Genomic DNA, 19,394 nt, shown 5'->3' with positions numbered 1-19,394 from the left:
ACCACTGCTGACTAGATACTGTCCCCAAGTGATCAGGTGATGGTTTAGAGATGCTAATTCCCCAATGTGAGTCTAACCCTCTAAAAACAAAATACATTGGGCATGCTACATTAAGTGCTAATTGACCTCTTGTCAATTACTGAGCCGATACTTTCATACCCAGAACTTCCTGTTTTGTTTTGTAAACAGTAGTTTGTGTCCTTTTGGCACTGATCAAGTCCCAGTAAATTAATATAGCCACTCAAAATCAGTGGCTTGTCTGTGTTCTGCAAGTGTGATCTTTGCCTTTGGAAGACCTCTCATCTCCTGCTATTCACTTTTTCCTTGCCCCAAGGCTGAGTCATGAAGAAATGTGTGAGCTGAACTGTATTGAAAATGGAAATGGACTGCCTTCAAGTCAATTCCAACTTATGGTGACTCTATGAATACGGTTTTCATGGTAAGCGGTATTCAGAGGTGGTTTACCATTGCCTTCCTCTGAGGCTGAGAGGCAGTGACTGGCCCAAGGTCACCCAGTGAGCTTCATGGCTGTGTGGGGATTAGAAACCTGGTCTCCCAGGTCGTATTTCAACACTTTAACTGCTACACCACACTAGCTCTCTGAACAGTATTCGTGAATTTGCTGCAAAAGCTGCAGCTCCCTTAACAAAATATAATCTGCAAACGCTTAAGGAATATGCAAGACTGCTCATGGTTACTTGAGTGAATAAAAATGGTACTTTACTAGTGCTTGTCATTATCTATTCACATATTCTCTGGATGCGTTCTGGCAATAAAAACAAGTTCTGGCCTGAGTTTTTATTTATAAATATATTTGTATACGTCTATTTCATTAAAAAAAAATCAAAGCGGTTTGCAATGAATGAAAACCGTCTAGTAAAACACATTTTAAAAAATACAGTAAAAACAAAGGTCAAACACTGGCTCAAATTAAAGGGGAAGGGGAGGAGAAAGGATAGGGATGTTCATCAACAATGTCTTGCACACTTTTGTTGTGAATAGGTGTTAGTTTGGACAAAAAGAAATTTGGGGGGGGTTGCAGTCAGTTAGAATCTATGATAGCAAACCATCACTGAAAGATTCTTATACAACTGTTTCCATTATTTTTCTGTATGTTTCATGAAAACAGAAAACAAAAAACAAACCAATCTCCCATAATTTTGTTTCCTTTTAAAAAATCCTAGAATAGCCAAGTTTTTAAAATCTATGTTATCTAAGGTCTGAGATTAGAGAGATTTTTTCCTCACAAAAAGAATTCAAATTAAGTGCATGTTCATGGGTAGGCTATTAAAAGAAATCTGTAGGCTAGTAACTTCTGTAATATTTACAAAGCTGAAGACTGCTTCTTTCCTCAGTTCCCCACTATCAAAAAAGCAGCTGTTTGCCCCTGACACCATATTGCAGAAGTTCCTCACTTTCTTTATAATTATTACAACTTCCATTTCTAATTTTGAGGAACAAGCTACATTTTACAGGCAAATATATGCAATGAAGTCCCAACATTTTTGTTTTTATTTAATAAGTAGTCTCAGGAAACTGATTTAGAGCCAATTAGTGGGAGATATGCCCACCATCTATTTCCCTGCTCAAAATCTCACCAGTGAGCTGATTCCCACCCATGTTTTGCATTTGCATGTGATAGATAAAGCAGCTTTGGAATAGGTTTCCCAGCAGAAAAACAGTCAGCAGGTAATGGATTAAGCATGCATACCTTGACATTATTCTGCTCAAAATTACAAACTCCTACAGCTACTTTTATTTTTTTGAAATAATATGTATCATGTATTTTGCCCCTGACTTCTACATAAGGCGTGGGAAATTGAATCTAGCCAAAAGACTGGATCCACAACTGGGTCACCCTCCAGGGGCAATATTGACAGGTGGGCAGGGGTACCTATCTGCCAAATCATGTGCATCCCTAACATAGGGAGGAGGTTTTAAATTGTACAGTGTTTACCCTCACTCATGATAGTAGAGAGCCAGTGTGGTGTAGTGGTTAAGGTGTTGGACCTCAACCTGGGAGACCAGGGTTTGAATCCCCACATAGCCATGAAGCTCACTGGGTGACCTTTGTCCAGTCACTATCTCTCAGCCTCATGAAAACCCTATTCAGAGGGTCGCCGTAAGTCAGAATCGACTTGAAGGCAGTACATTTACATTTTTATGATAGTAGAAGTTGTCTGGGGCTCAAGCAGGCCAATTTCCCCTTTCCCATCTTCCTTTCTGTTCCCCGGCTAACATGGGTTATTAAAACACACTGAGCATATGTCCTTGTCTACCTGTTCACTTGTAAATTAAATTTTTAAAAAATCAATATACTTCCAACATTCCTGGATAGACCCCTGAGTATGTAAAACCACTGCTGTATTTGTGAGTGGCCCCATTTTACTCCCAAACTTGGGATCGCCCAAGTTCAGTATCAGGAAATTATAAAGATTACCCACTGTTTTCTAGGAAGATACTTTGCTCTCTTCAAGTCAATAAGGTCTCTCTGATAGAACTATTCTATCAAAAGTGAAATTAGCATTGATGAAATCACACGATACCTGCAGCATGTTGGATTCCTCCCCCTCATTATAAACAGGTACCTTATTTGTGATCTGTAATCCTTTAAACTTTTTGTGGTCAGATGGCTTGTTTTCAAGTTACTTTCCACTAGTTTTGTGGCACTTACTAATGCTTTGAGCTGTAATAAGATTAATTTTATAATGTATTATTTTTATTGGCAAATTGTATTAGTAACTTCAGATGGCATTTTGTAAAAAGTATTAATATTTTAAAGTGAACAAGTGTCACACTCAGCAGCTACCAAATAAGAATGCAAAATAAAAGGCATACTGTACAGAATTTATTTCAACCTTGTCTGTATATGTCCAATTCTCATATTATTCAGAAAAGACAGATGGATAGACCTTCACATAGTGTACAATTAACTTTTGCAATTCATTGCCATAAAAATGAGATGATATAGCCAGTATCTAATTTGGTTTTAGAAAATCTGGATAGCAACTTTTAGAAGCAGAATGTTGTAACAGGTAGATCAATGTCTGTTCTAGCAGAGGCCTTCTTATATTGTTCTAGAAGTACCATATTAGGAGACAAAACCTGACACCCAAACAAATGATTACTTTCAGTGATGTTAAATAGGCCTACAACAATAATTTCCCTTTGGAAATATTATTTCCATTTTTTGTGATTAGTTTAAATATATATGTGCTTTTATTAAAACGAGCAGAACAATAACATTTTAGTTAGTCTTTGATTTCAAGGAAAGATTTTAGAAAAAATGTGCAATACTTATAAATGCATTTCTGCTATATGAGTGGCTCAAGATCATGACTAAATAAACATGTGTCAGTCACTCTGCACAGCTGTACCTTTAAAACTTTGCAGACCAAGGGCTCCTTTTCTCCATGACTGTGTCATTACATATTTCATACCTTGCCTGCAAATCCACAGGAAGAATCTTTCTGTTATTAGCTTCATCTACTAACAGCAGAAAGGGAAATATTTCCACTTAACACTTCTGTTTCCCTAGTTTCAGCTGGGTGTTTAACCAGTTTGTTGCAGTGTTAACAAACAGGTAGATCCAACACTGCACAACGGGAGTTCTGCTGACACAGCTGGACTGCCTCTTCCCCTCTTCCCTCAAAATCTGCTCAAAGTAAAGTAAAGTCTTCTGCAAATGATTGAGGATGTGTGGGGGCTGCAGGAGGGAGGACAGAAGGGGGAAGTTCTGTTCCACAAGTGGAATTCTGTTGCATAAACAGAACAGCAGTGTTTGATACAACCCCCGTTATTGCCTTGGAAAGTTATCACATTCCAATTAAATACTTACACAATGCTAAGCTAGGGCTATTTAAAACTAGAAATGGTGTATGAGTGGGAGAGGAACCCCATTCCCTGTTCTTTGCGCCTGAAGAACTGCCCTGGCTCCCCATGCCACCTGTGCCCTCCAGTGCTTGTACTCATATTTGGGCCTAAATACCTGTTAACTAACTTTACACATTATGAGCTGGATAAGCTGGCAATAGGTACCAGGTTCAGCAGCTGCACAGTGGCTCTCCAGGACTTCAGAATGAATTCTTTCATAGCCTAACTTGGAAATATTGGTGACTGAACCTGAGACCTTCTGTACGCAAAACAATTATTCTGCCACTGATCTATGCTGCTTCTGCAGCACAAGCTATACAATTATTACTGGAACAAATCATATGAAGGTTAGCTGGTACAGATCCTAGACACACCTCAAGCCTTCAAGCAGTGACATTCTGGAGTCTTACAGAATTTGACATCATAACTTTCAGCTTTATAACTAAAACTGTAACGTAAAGCATTACTTACTTTTTCAGATAGCAAGTAAGTAACATTTTGCTGCTGTCTTTTTTGAAAGCATTCATACAGATCAAGCAACCTGGTAGCCAATACCTGTTCACAATTGAAAAGAGAATGATGGCTGAACACAATACTTGATATGTTAAGATCTAGTTGATAAATTTCATTCTGGTCTTCTGACTTAGTTATGATGCAGTTTTCAAGTTCAGGTTGCATTGCCTGTGTTTAAAAGAAACACAAAACAAAAATTTTTGAGCTGCTTTTCAGAGTTGCTGCTCCTGGTTTGTATGTTTTTTGCTCTGGTAGGTGGTTTTTTTCAGGTTTTCATGGCATTTCAAAAATGTGCAAAATGTCTTTGACCAAAAGTAGCAGTAGACAAAAACCTATGTAAGTATACAGCATGGAACGTGATGCTTCTATTAAATCTACTGAAACTCTCAAAAACTATTCTGTGTTCATCTTTGGTTGCTAGACTTAAGGTTGGATCAGCATCGCTACAAATGGTAACAGTAAGCACAAAAATAGTTGAATTTTCTTATTTATTACACTTACAAAAAGATGTGCTGTTTTATGTGGAAGCATAGTTATCACATAAGTAAAAGGGCATGATAAACAGACCTCAGCCTTGAATCAAAGGTGTTAATTCTGAACAGCAAAACATTGGCAACTACTGGACCTAATTCAGAAATGAACATCTACATGCACATAAAGATGGTATCAGGTGGGACTTGAGCTCCCCCTAGTGGTTAAAGGCAGGAATCACTGTTCATTTTAACAGAAGCTTCTGAATCTCCTTTGGACTTTATGACCAGATCTTTCATGACAAGCCACATGGAAAGGAGAGCATACAGACTGGAACAATGACAGAAAGGAACACCAGGAGAAGGCAGTCTCTGCAACAATTATGGACAAATGGTGGTATTCAATATTGTCCTACTCAGAGTAGACCCACTAAAGTTAAGGCATGATTAACTTAGGTCCATTAATTTCAGTGGGTCTACTCTGAGTAGGATTTAGTTGAAAACAACAAAACGTTTAAGTGAGCAGAAACCTGAAAAAAGTGAAAAACACAGCAGGCAGCCAACAAAAATTAGGGAGAAGGCTTGAGGCCCTCCTTACATGCACATTTACAGTAATCCCAATGGTCTCTTCTCCCGTGAATGTAAGATGACCTCAGGTGGGTCATACCCAAGATGACCCACATAGGGTGGGAAACACTCTGCCTATTGAATTGGGAGAACATGCTACAAGATCCTTCTCCCAAAGGCTGCCTCAGCCAATGTGTGTAAGTCTACTTTGTAACATTTAATGAACATTTTCAGACTAGGCCAAGTAGCTGCTCAACAAACTTCATGAAGGGGAGAATATAGAGAAAGGGCTACCGAAGAAGCAGCTGTTCTAGTGGAGTGAGCTAGTAACTTTGTTGGGAGAGATAAAATGAAGGCAATTATATGCTAGGGTAATGCAGGCTTTAAACCATCTTAACAGTATGGTAGTGCAAACTTTCTTCACCAAGGAAGGTAGGTGGAAAGAGACAAAAAAGGATTCTGACTGATGTACAGTTTTAGCGCCCTGTGCATGTTTAAGGAGTGCCAAGCCTTTTCAGATGAGTGGACAGGAGAAGGACAGAGAGTAGGCAAGATTAACTCTTTATTATAGTGAAAGGAAGAGTTTACCTCAGAGGTAAATGCTGGATTTGTTCTGAAGAGCTCTGTCTTTGTGAAATATGTACAAGGGCTTAGTCACTGAAAGAGTGTTTCATTCCAAGATTCTTCAAGCTGATCTGATGGCCACCAAGAAGAGGATCTTGAAGGATAGTAAACACAGAGAGATAGACTTCAGCAACTCAAGCAGAGGCTTCTATAAAGCAATGAGCACTTCATGCAAATCCCAAGTAGGGAATCTGTGTTGAGTTGGAGAAGACAACAAGGCAGCCCACACAGGAATCATTTGATGAATAGATGAGAATCAAGGGTTTTGTCAGAGTTTTTCGACAAGACCGAGGATAAGGCAGAAGTCTGACATTCTGGGGTATTCGGTTTTTAGACCCATAGAAAAGGACAAGACTTCAGAAATACTGGCCTTTCTGGGAACCCCTTTTCTTTGAACATCGTTGTTCAAATGCTTTCCATGTACTCTGATAAAAACAGACAGTGAAAAGATGCTTAGAGGCCATCATGATGTCTACCATCGAGGGTGGGAGTCCCACTTTGAGGAGATGCCTCTGTTCAATTTCCAAGCATGGAAGTCCAGCCATGCTGAGTCCATATGACAGAGCTGGCTCTAGTTAATAGATCCTCCCAAAGGAGAAGGTGCCACAGAGGAAACCAAATAGACAGTTTCAGAGAATCAGGGTCTCCGGGGCCAGAGCAGAGCCACTGGCACTACTATCACTTGCTCCTCCTGAACCTTCTTCAAAACTTGGAAGAGGAATTTGCAGGAAGGTGTGCAGGATTCCCAGAGGCCTCAGTGAACAGAAAACATCAACTGCTTCCACGATGGTGGCTGCATATCAGAAGAACCTGTTGACTTGGCAGTTGAGTGGAGATGCAAACAGATCTATCTAAAATCTGCCAAAGATATCTGAGATCTGCTTTAAGATTCCTGGGTGCAACTTCTACTTGCCATAACCTTGAACAAGATTATTGCCTTTTTACCTCTACAAGACCACTCCAGGCACCTGCACAAAATGTCAGATTGCTAGTCAGGCTGCACACACTCCAAGTAGTTGATTGGAAGATGAGATTCCATGGGTGACCAGAGACCCTGTACCTTCAACCCTCACATAGCATGCCATAGCCTGTCAGCTGGTGTCTGAAATTATTACTGGGGGGGGGAGTGTTCTGAGGGGAAGCCCTGTCAGAAGATTGCCCTTCCAAAGCAGTGAAAGGACAGGTGAACTGACTGGGGCAGAGGCACATCTGGTTGCAAGGCTTGTCTGGAAGGAAGGAGAACCCACTGGAGGGGCCAAGTGTGATATCTCACCCAGGGACTGATCTGGATCACCAAAATCATGAGACCCAAGGTCTTTGCCAGTGCCATGAGAGCCACTGAAGACTTTGTTTTGATGGAGTGCACCACAAATTGAATCCTGGATATCTGGGGAAAGAACCATGCCCCCAGCTTGTGTCTATGAAGGCTTCCAGATGCAGAATGTGCCAAGAGGGAATTAACTGGCTCTTTTTGGAATTGACCAATGATCCATGATCTTTAATACAGGTTAAGGTTATCTGGAGATCTTGCATTGCTTGAGTAAGGGGAGAACAAACCGGTTGTCTAAGGAGGAATAGACATGGATTCCCTGTAGATGTAGGTGAGGTACCACAGTGATCACAAACTTTGCGAACACCCAGGGGGTGCATTGCTAGTACAAAGGGCATGGGCTTATACTGAAATTGATGGCCATTGAAGGGATAACCTGAGACAGCATCTGTGTCTCATGTGGATGGAAACATATAAATAGGCCTCTGTCAGGCCAAAAGACAACAGGAAATCCCGCCACTGGAGAGACTTCTTGATGGCCAAAGCTTTCCATTCTGAACTTGCAATAAATTATATACTGATTGAGATATTTCAAGATCAGGACTGCCCTGAAGGAGTCATCTTGCTTGAGAATGATGAATAAGATAGAATAAATACTTCAGTAACATTCCACTGCTGGCACCGGTTCCACAGCTGCTGTGTCTAGGAGGTGCTGGATTGCCTTCTGGAGTCTGTCGCTCTATTCCAGACTGGATGAAACCAGGGAAGGCAGGAACTTGTGAGAAATCTGGGACAGCAACTCAAGATCCAGGCCATGTCTCCGTGCCTCCAGTGCCCATTGGCCTGAAGTACTGGAATGCCATCTGTCTGAAAAGACCCACAGATGGCCTTCCACTAGAGGAACAGTGGCATCAGAATCAGTGCTTGCTGGCCTTAGCCTGAGAGGCAGACCCAAATGGGTCTGAAAACTGTTTTTAGATTCTAGCACCAAAGTACTGTGTACTTGGGGGGGTGCCCCCCTGGGCTGAATAAACACAAGGGCTGGGATGATTGGTAAGGGTGGTATGGTCTACAATAGACTTTCCCAACCTTTGGGTGCCCAGATGTTGCTGGACTACAACTCACATCAGCCCCAGCCAGCACATGTTGTGAGCCCTACAGAGAGGGGGTGGAGTGAATTCAACTGCTTTATTTGCTTTTAGCCATAGGCCATTGCACAGCATACAATAAACAATTTAAAACCATACAACAATTTAAAACCATACAACTTAAAAATTGCAATCATTACAGAATTGTGGTCAATCGTGCTTTTACGTAGTTTGCTCTTAGCTTTTTTGCAGCTAGGGCAAAGTTGGCCACTGCAACTGTTACCTGGTTATGCTTATCGGCCAGGAGCTCGGCTACCATGATATTGCAAGGTAACCCCCCCTCTAAGACTGACCAGAGGTACTAGGAATTTGTGTCTAAGATTCCTATATAGAGGGCAGAAGAGCATGTAGTGCACTAGATCTTCAGGTACCTTACAGCCACGAACACAAATTCGCTCCTCTTTCGGGATTCCCCGATACTTGCCTTCAAGGTAAGCTGTGGGCATTGTTCGGAATCTGATTTCTGTGAAAGCTCTGCGTAAAGGGGCACTTGTTAGGGTGACAAAGTAAGGAGGAACAGCATGATTGGGTTTAAGCAGGGGAAACCAAGCTGAAAAAGGGGCCACCATTATTGTGGCCCTGTCTTGATTCGCGTCATGATCAAAAGCCCAATTACGGAGCTCAGAAGAGTTGAGATCTAAGAGTTTCCTATGGGAGAGGTTGTAGTTTCAATTATTGCCTGGCAACATTGAGCCCAACCCCCGATCCGGTGCTGTTCATGCCAGCAGAGTTTTATAAGAGAGGTATCCTCCGAGGAGAAATCTTCCTCCAAAACCTTAAGGAAGTCAGATCAATTTTTGCTGCTAGCAAAGGGAGGCCTAATTCAGCTCTTAAGTGGGCTGACTGTGTGCCACGAGGGAGTCCCAAGATCTGTCTCATAAAGGTATTTTGGAGGGCCTCAAGACTAGATTTAAGTGAGCAGCCCCAAAGCTCTGACCCTTATAAAAATTTTGGTAGGGCTTTGGTCATAAATATTTTTAACATCAGCATGACCAGCTGGCCCCCACAGGCATAGAAAAACCTTCTTATTTGTCCAATCACTCTAGCGCCCGTTAATATGATGACCTCCAGTTGGGATCTCCACGAGAGCTTATCACTGAAGTTTATGCCTAGGTATTTAAAGGTCTGTACTTGGTCTAGTGGTTTCCCATTTAGGGTCCAGTTTGTTTTTGCCTTCTTGTGTTTCTCACATATCATGATTTTAGTTTTGGATTCGTTAATTTGCAGGCGCTGGGCCTTGCAGTATTCTTCCAAGCGGGTTAGCATTCTTTTTAATCCTATTTTGTTTAAAGAAAACAGGGCCAGATCGTCTGCATATAATAGTGACAACATTTTCCTAGGCCCCACCGATGGAGGAAAGAAAGAAGGGGAAGCCATTGCGGGAATGATGTCATTTATAAAAAAGTTGAAAAGGAAAGAGGCCAGTATGCACCCTTGTTTAACATCTCTCTCTGCTGGTATTGCTCGAGAGTATCCATTCCTCCCAAGTCGGACTCGTAAGTAATTTGACTGGTGGAGAGATCGAATTAACCACAATAGTCTTTTATCAACATTGGTTTGTCATAATTTGCGCCACAGCATCTCCCTGTCACTGGAGTCGAAAGCAGAGGAGAAGTCTACGAATGCCACATAAAGGGACGCATTTGGGTCCAGGATAGATTTTTTTTATTAAGTGCTGGAGGATATAAGCTTGGTCGACTGTGCTCCTGCCTGTCCTAAAACCAGCCTGTTCTTGATGGGGGTGGAGTGGCAAGAATGAGGACTTTGAATGGGATAACTGTTCTGGGCCTACAGGTGTGCTGGATTCTGAAAGCCATCAAGCCATGGACAGTGACAGCTCCATCCCTATAGCTCGTTATCCGTGAGGAGGCTTAGCCCAGTCAGGCAGTTGTCTCTCCACCCAACATTCATCCTCATTCAATGCCCACTTCACTGCCATGACAGCACAACCCCCTCCCTCTTATGAGGAGGATCTTGCTGAGGCAGAACAGCCACCCTCATCTTGTACACGAGGCGGTTGTGCCGCTAAATTCAACATGCTCCCACAGCCTGAGGAGCACTCGTGTGCATGCGTGTTCTTGACAGTGACATTCAGTTCACACAAGTAAGGTGCCTGCCCATCCTTATTTAAACATGGTGAAGGGGTGTGACTGGTTCCTGCAACAACATCTTAGCACATATAGTCATGTCTAGTTACTCCTAATAAAGTTGCTGAATTCTGTGAAACCTGTAAACTGATTCATGAAGTGCTCTGAACTGAACCTTTCTATTAAATCTACTAAAGAAAAGCACACCTTCACATTCATGTTTGACTTCAGTGGGTTCCAGCAGGACAGTTTGTTGCAGCCCCTACCTCCTCTACCCAAAGACCCTATGAGTGAGATGCAAGCAAGCGGCGGGATGGTGGAAGGCTATTGAGTGCCTTAGAAACCGTGCTAGCTGAGCTCCAGAAACTCTGAGCTGAGACCCAGACTCTTCTAAATGAGAGCGAGACTCTTCGAGTGGAGAACCAGAACCTGCAACTATGGCTGACCCTGCTTGGGAACAATGTAACAGCCATACAGCAGAGAGCTACTCCAGACCAGCTGGTGCCCGCACCTCATATCAAGACACCCCTAGGACTCCCTCTCCGATACAGCGGAAAGCAGGAGCAGTTTGCGATGTTCGTCGTGCAATGTGAGCTATACATCAGAGTGCAGCAATCAGACTTTCCCAATGAATATTAAATATTAGACAGGCACCGCCTCTGTTATCTTTTCAGCGCCTACTGAAGAGCTTCCTCTTTCAACAAGTCTTTTAGGTAGACACTGTCATGGACCACTGCCCCCACAAGGCACGGGGACCATGCTTCAGACCCAATTCCCACCCTTAGGGTAATTGTTCTGGAACCCAAACACCAAATTCCCCTTGCCAAGGCTGTGCAAACTAACACCAACCCTGGAAGGTAGAAAGTAGGCTGCCACCACCCCTTCACTTGTTCAACTCAGAGCTAGGGGAACCCTGAGCCCAGAAAATAGATAAACCAAGGTTCTATAAGACAAGAGCCAAACTACACTCCTTGTCAAGAAACCTCTGGTAAAACCCTACAAATTAGAATTAGGCTTAACTCCTTTTTCCTTTGGTAGTTGCGTAGTCGAATGGTCAAGGTGCTGAATTCAGAACCACCCTTACCCTCAATGAACACACCAGGTTAAATAGAAGTAGCTTTATTCAAAAAATGTAAGTGCACATTAAAATATAGCAGCAAACAGTTCCTCAAAACCACACACCCAATCAGGGGTTTAGGTATACGTAAGAGAGTTCATACACACAACAAGAAAATAATAACCTACTAGTCTATCTACTTACTTAGGAGGTAGTTGGTTGTAATCTCATCTCTCCTCAGAGAGAATAACATCAGGTACAAAGCAATGGAACCCTACTTAGGTAGCCACCAGCAAGATGGATACCCATAGGCATCATCCAGGGAAACCTTCCAGAGGGAACAAAGGCTATGGGTCTCAAGCCCTATACTTAAGGAAAAGAAACCCAACGGTCCAGAATTAATTAGCCAGTCAGGAGCTTACTGATGTAATCCCTTCTCGATGCTTCTTCACTTTTTTGCGCCTTGCAGGTCCCCCTCCCAACCATGTTCTTAACCTTCACAGGCCTGCATGGCCTTGAGTACCAGGCTCTTACTGATTAGCACAGATAACCAGGTGTTTCTATTCAGGCCTCCCTAACTGACTTCAGCTGGAAACGAAACTTAACATTTTTGCCTTTCCAGAGGCCTGTCTTTTGACAAGATGTAACTCCCAGAGTTCTTTGCACGGAGCCATGATATTACATATTATTTTAACATTTCATAAAAATTCACAAGTTCATGACAGACACCTTATCCCAGTCTGCATCTGTGTTGGAATTGCTTTTTAATATATTTTTTAAGCTTTTCTTTTTTAAATATGTTTTTAAAGTTGTTTTTAATATGTTTTTAAGGATGTTCTGTTGTAATATATTTTAAATATTATTTTTATGATGTTTTAGAGTGTTTTTAGTGCTTCTGTTTCCCACCCTTGGAAGAAGGTGGAGTATAAATCTAAATAATAATAATAATAATAGACTTTGAAAGTGGCCTTTGTGATCAGTCTACTGGAAGGGGAGGTAGTCCAGTGGTCTACCCCTCTGCTGCTTTGGAATGACCCAGTACTGGAACAGTATGATAATTTTATAGCTGCCATGGCAGGACTTATACCAACACTGTTCAAATTTTGGTGCAGGAATTGGATTGGAACAAGTCAGCTCAGATGTACCAATACCACAAGGGCCTAAATGATGAGATACTGGACAAATTGGTGTGAATTTCAGCTTCCAACTCCTTATCGGAGATCATCCCGCTGTGCCTGCAGATAGACAGCAGACTTGAAGGTCGTTGCCTAGAGCAGTGGTTCCCAACCCAGGCACTGTCACCCCCATCTCTCTCTCCAAGATGCTGTGGTAGTTGAGGGCTTTCCCCCTTCCACATGCCCAAATGCTGGCACACCTGCTTGCACATCCAGTTGCAGGAGGGGCAGGTGTGCTTGTGTGTGCGCGTGCGTGTGCTGATCTGCCTTCTGCTCCACTCTCATTCCCCAAGTGCACACTAACCAAGTAATCAGTTCTGATTATCATCCCAAGGCCTAAAAGCACTAACCTCACTCCTCAACCTATCCACCCTTTTGTCTTCACAATCTAGCATCCCCACCATTACTACATTGCTGCTTCATTATTATTATTATTATCATTATTATTATCATCATCATTATCATTATTAAAATGCTCAGCAAGTTGGCTGAGGCTGGGGTCCACATACTACAGCTGAAATTATGTATTTATTTATTATTGTATTTATATCCCACCTTTCCTCCAAGTTGCTCTAGGTGGTCACATGATTCTCTCCCCCCCCCTTTTCATTTTATCCTTACATCAACCCTGTGAAATAGGTCAGGCGGAGAGACTGTGTCTGGTCCAAGGTCACCCAGTGGGATTCATGGCTGGGTGGGGATTTGAACCTGGATCTTAGTCCAACACTGTAACCCCTGGTGTTGAGAGACAGGACTGTACATCTTCAAACTATGTTTGGAGGGGGGGGGAAATACCAATTTGATGAACCTTTGCATTAAGAAAAGAAAGCAACATGTCTGTCTGCAGGGAGCTTTTTATAGAAAGGGATATTTGGATATGTGATTTTGCCACGCACCATTTTTTCAATTAACAGAGGTTAAATTTACAATTAGCATGGGATCACAAAACCTTTTGCATGTAAAAAGGGGGTCCCATACTCATAAAGGTTAGGAACCACTGGCTTAAAGTGCAGGGCTTCCTTGGCTCAGCTGTTACCTCCCATACCTCTCCCCTGCATGTGCTTCTCTCCCAGCTTGGAAGCCTCAGCTCAGTTGGGGGAGCCCATGCAGATTGGATGGGTGCAGCCAAGCCTGATGGAGGAGAAAGAGAAGCATCACCAAGTGGGGCTGTGCCTATACTGCGGAAAGACGAGGCACCTCACGAAAACCTGCCCCTCCAAATTAGAGAAAGCCTCGATGCAGGAAAACTACAAATACCAGCTCTCGTAGAGGTCCATGAGCTGGGATCAATTGTAAGCCAAGGACCTCATGATGTTCCTGCCCCACCAAAGCCAGCTTTACTCCTGCCAATCTGCCTAGGCCTACTTTCAGGATAGCATTCAAGTACATGCTATGGTGGATTTGGGGGCATCCAGCAACTTTATGGACTTGGGCTTTGCAAAGCAATACAACATTCCCATCACTACACTTTAAATACCTCTAGCCATGGAGACCATTGATGGATGGCCCCTAGCTTCAGGAATGGTCATGCAGGCAACAGTAGGACTGCAAGTGGAGCTGCCTGGGCATCTCGAAAAGCTGTCTACCTTGCCATCTTGCCAGTGGTTCTGGGGATGACCTGGCTGACACAACATGATCCTACAATCTCCTGGGGGGAAACATCTGTGGCATTCAAGTCAGACTATTGCAAACGGCTAGCCTGCCGAGGCTACAGCAGTGGCAGCAGTAGCTGCCCTGCCTTCATCCATGCCGGCTCCCCTACCTGCGAAATACCAGGATTACTGTGAAATGTTTGACAAGAATGAGGCTGACCAGTTGCCCCCCCAGACCTTATGACTGTGCCACTGACTTGTTCCCAGGGGCCCAGATTCTCTCTGGCCACATCTACTCGCTGCCTGAGCCACTCTAAAGGACTTCCTCAATGTCAACCTGAAGCAGGGGTTCATTCGACCATCACAATCCCGAGCTGGGGGCCCCTTGCTGTTTGTCAAGAAAAAGAATGGAGAATTCCACCCATGCCATGATTACAAGGAGCTGAATAAAATTACCACCCCAACAGTTACCCACTCCCCCTTATCAACGAGATGCTAGAGTGGCTGTGAATGGTAAAAATCTATACCAAGCAGGACCTGCATGGAGCCTATAACTTCATCAGGATCCAGGAAGGGGATGAGTGGGAAACCGCTTTCAAGATGCAATATGGCCATTTCAAGTACCTGGTCATGCCCTTCGAACTATTGAATGCTTCAGCAGTTTTCCAACACTTTATGAATGACATCTTTCAAGACTACCTAGATTGCTTTGTGATTGTTTATTTAGATGACATCTTTATTCACTCTTTGGAGCAGCATGAGGTGCATGGGAGGGCTGTGTTGCAGAGACTGAGACAGCATCACCTGTATGCCAAGTTGGAGAAGCGTGGGTTTAAAATCTGGACCTTCTAGGCTATTAAATTACTCCAACAGGGTGGAGATGAACCCACGGAAGGTGCATTGCGTGCTCTCCTGCGACCTCCCCCAAAACTAAAAAAGACCTACAGTGGTTCCTGGGGTTCACCAATTACTACAGACAGTTCATCACTGTCTTCTCCAACATGACTGCCACATTAATGGACTTCCTTAAGGGCTCTGGTCCATTTTGATGGACCGAGGCTGCCCAACAGTTCAAAAGCTAGAAATGTTGTTCACCTCAGAACCAATATCACAACATGCTGACCCCCCCCAGCCTTTTGTGGTGGAAATGGATGCCTCAGAAGTAGCCATCCGAGAGTTGTTGTTACAGGCCTCCAAGAAGAGTGGGGACTTACATCCTTGTGCATACTTTTCCCAAACGCTGACTCTGAACAAAACTATACCATATGGGAGAAAAAGCTACTAGCCATCCATGATCCATTCGAAACCCGTTGGCACCTCCTAGAAGGAGCATGACACATAGTGGACATCCGCATTGACCACTGGAACCTTGAGAGCCTCTAAATGGCCCGCAAACTGAATCAGCATCAAGTGCACTAGTCCCAATTCTTCACCAGGTTCCACTTCTGTATCACCTACTCCCTCATGTCCAAAACCACAGAGGTGATGCACTCTCCCGCAAACCAGAGTACAACAAACATCAGCCAGACCCAACCTCTACATCACATCATTCCCTTGGACAAGATGAAACCCCCTTGCTGCCCTGAGCTCTTACTGGGAGGAAGGGCAGGATATAAATCTAACAAACAAATAAATAATATAATAAATGAGATTGTGATGGCTGCCTGTCCAGATCCCTGGATTGAAGAGCTGCGATCAGGAAGGAAGAGCTCCACTCAGAAACAAGATCTGTTTGCTTAAGAGGGGTCTGGGAACTCCAAGGACTCCCTCGGGACCGGGCTCCAGGCTGCTCCCAAGGCGGGGGTGCTACATCACTACGAGGCCTTGTACATAACCCTGGTGAGCTTTGGGCCAAGGTCCTACAGCAGTGTCACGAAGCTCCAACTGCAGGACACTTTGGGGTGTTTAAGACTGTAGGCAGTTACACAAGAATTTTGATGGCCAGAATAAAGCATGGTGTGGAGAAATATGTACAGTCTTGTCCAACTTACAAGAGGGTCAACCAGTATTCCACTGTTCGTTGTTAACCCCAGAGGAACCACCACATCCATACTGGGCACCTGAATCACCACCCGCTCCTGTACTTGTTGATGGCCAAGAGGAACTTGAGGGGGTTTGGACTGGAGGAAAGATCCTGAGAGGCAGCACTGGACATCCATGCACCAGATTTGGTGAGAGAATTCCATGAATGCTACTCTGGTAAGCCCAAGCCTCTGGGGTATGGGAGGATTGGCATGGAGAGGGGGATGATGTCATGAGCCTCACAAAGAGGGGGCGGAGCAGTGAGAACAAGGAGGAGGAGGACTTTGAATGGAATGATGGTTCCAGTGATGGGCCTACAGGTACACTGAATTCTGAAAGCCTTCATGCCATGGACAATGACAGCTCCGCTTCTATAGCTCCAGTTCCCCATGAGGAGGCTCAGCCCAGTCAGGAAGTTGCATCTCCACCCAACATTCATTCCCTTCCAACGTCTGCTTCACCACTGCCACAATGCAGCCCCCCTCCCTGCATGATCTTGCTGAGGCAGAGCAGCCACCCTCACCTCGTACGCAGAGATAGTTCCACTGCCAAATTCAACATGCCTTTACAGCCCCTCTGAGGAGTGCTTGTATACATGAAAGTTCTCAACAGTAACAATCAGTTCACCCAAGTAGGGTGCCCACCCATCCTTATTTAAGCATGGTGAGGGGGGGGGACTAGTTGCTGCAACAATGTCTTTGTGCAGTATAGTCGTGTCTAGTTACTCCTAGTAAAGATGCTGAATGCTGTGTAACCTGTAAGCTAATTCATGAAGCGCTCTGAACTGAAACTTTCTGTTAAATCTTCTAAAGAAAAGCACACCTCTGTGTTTGTGTCTGACTTCAGCGGGTTCAGGAATTTTTTGAGTGAAGTGCTTCTTGAACTAAAAATAGTAGCAGATTATTTGCAAAAATCAGATTGTGAAGTGGCTCACGCTTGTTAATTCTCTCATAGATGAACTGCAAGATCTCAGGGACCAAGAGGAAATTTTCAGTAAAATTATGGCAGATGTAAAGATGTTTACAGAAGAAAATTCAATCAAACTAAGAAATAAAGAAAAAAGATATCCCAAAACAATTTCAAAGGCACATTGCTGAATTAAATATAGCAGAAAGTATTTATTCACAAACTGACTGTGATTTTAGAATTAAGGTGTTCTTTCCTGCTGTTGATGGCACTATTAGTGAATTTAAGGGAAGACTGGCAGACAACTGCAATATTTTGAATGGGCTTAGTGCTTTCAATCCCAAGTGCTACTATTTTATTGGTCCAGAAAACCCAGACCATTTGCAAGACATGGATGGATTTGAAGCAGAACTTGGAAAAGTTCTAGAGGGGTAACAACCACAAAGAAAAATAAGAAACAATTAACCAAACGCTTACTCTTCTTGAAGAACTTAATCTTTCAGTGAACTCCACAGACTCTGTGCCATAGCCATCACAATACCTTCATCAAGTGCTGGATGTGAACTAACATTTTCATGTCTATAGCAAACTAAGACCTACTTGAGGAGCAGCGTGGGTGATGAACACCTAAGTAACACTGCTATACTAGAACATGAAAAGAAACTATCAAAAGCACTCAACCTTGAAACTGTTGTCAATCCTTTTGCAGAAGTGCATAAGAATCAGTGTATTCAACTTCTTTAGATCTATATATTCCTCCATTCCCTCTCAGCAAGTGATAATCTAATCAGCCACAGATGACTATTTAGATACACAACAACATGCATTGGGTTTCTTAGGTGTACAGACTCAGGTGTCTCAGTTTACTCTTACTTTCCTTACGCTAAGAGTCTGCGTTCCTGGTTCTGCCTGTACTGGTTCAAAAGTAACTGTTTTCTAAAAGAAAGCGTTCTGTCTAATTTTGTATGTCAAGGAAACGGTTGTGCAGCAACTCTACCTTGTTTGAAAGCCTTTTTCTTTACTGTAATTTGAATGTGGTTAATGCATATGCTACATAAAAATTTATTACCTAAATTAATCAATATATTACTTATTTCAGGAAAAATATGTTTATGATGGCAGTTTTAGCATGAAATATACCATTAGTTTTCTTTCATAAATCTTATTTATTTATTTATTAGATTCATTAGTCGCCCATCTGGCTGGTTGTCCAGCCACTCTGGGCGACGTACAGAATAAAAACATATAATTATATTAGAACATTAACAATCTCAACAACAATAAAACCTAACCCACCCCAAATCTTAATATGTGGGACACAACTCATCCACCTAGAAATATATTTTGCCCCTTCTGTGCCCCCCCATTTTTTTTCAGGTGCCACCACTGCCCAAAATGCTCAGTTGCCACACCATCCCCATCCAGGGAGGTTGGCACTATCCACCGTAGCTGGCAGACTGTCTGAAACAGAGGCTTATCTGCTAGAGCAGGCAGGGCAGAGCAGGGCTTCCTAGAACCTGTAGCAGGTTTCTCCTTAATCTTTCCCTTGCTGTATCGTATTTGGCCTGATGGGAGCAGATGGGATATATTTGGCAGATACACAGGGGGACAAGGCGGAGAGCACACTTGGACAGAGGAAAGCTTCTTCAGAGCAGAGAAAGGAAGTTAGGAAGAAGGCAGAACAGGGTAGAGGAAAGACTTCTTTGGAGCAAGGAAAAATGAGGAAAATGCACAAAGGCTCCTTTTGTGTTTTCTATATGCAAGATTAAAAAGCAGGAGTGGAATGGTAGGGAGGCACAAGAGAGCAAGCTGAAGAATGAAGGGAAGGTGGGCTGAAGTAAAAGTTTACACCGATAAAAAGATGCTTAAAAATAGGATCTAAAGGGTCACATGAAGCAAGCAAACAAGGAAAAATACAAAAAAAACTAAACACAGGCTTGTGCTGAGAAATAGGCAGAGTGTGCACATTTGACAACCGCTCCAGGTGAAGGTAGGATAGAACTGGTCATAGAATCCAAGGGAGATCCAGAAGCTTCTGTTAAAATGAACAGCAATTCCAGTTTTCAACCAGTAGTAGCAGTTCAAGTCCC

The 19,394-nt window shown here is 43.1% G+C and overlaps 1 protein-coding gene across 10 annotated transcripts in view; it reads right to left on the bottom strand.

Annotated features, from left to right (window-relative positions):
- Nucleotides 1–19,394, bottom strand: part of CC2D2B (coiled-coil and C2 domain containing 2B) — a 156,351-nt gene that overhangs the window by 95,999 nt on the left and 40,958 nt on the right. For 9 of the 10 annotated variants that reach the window (XM_061635554.1, XM_061635556.1, XM_061635561.1 and 6 more), the window contains 2 exons: nt 4,345–4,554; nt 2,589–2,686 (listed from right to left, as the gene is read on the bottom strand). In XM_061635554.1, the coding sequence (XP_061491538.1) occupies nt 2,589–2,686; nt 4,345–4,554 (308 nt within the window). The remainder of the gene's footprint in view (nt 1–2,588; nt 2,687–4,344; nt 4,555–19,394) is intronic. The other variant, XM_061635558.1, reaches the window with a different exon arrangement.

This window comes from Rhineura floridana, chromosome 7 (genome assembly GCF_030035675.1).
Source record: "Rhineura floridana isolate rRhiFlo1 chromosome 7, rRhiFlo1.hap2, whole genome shotgun sequence".
In the NCBI taxonomy this organism is placed as follows: domain Eukaryota; kingdom Metazoa; phylum Chordata; class Lepidosauria; order Squamata; family Rhineuridae; genus Rhineura; species Rhineura floridana.
The sequence above is the reverse complement of the archived record's forward strand: the minus strand, read 5'-3'. Positions and strand labels throughout refer to the sequence as shown.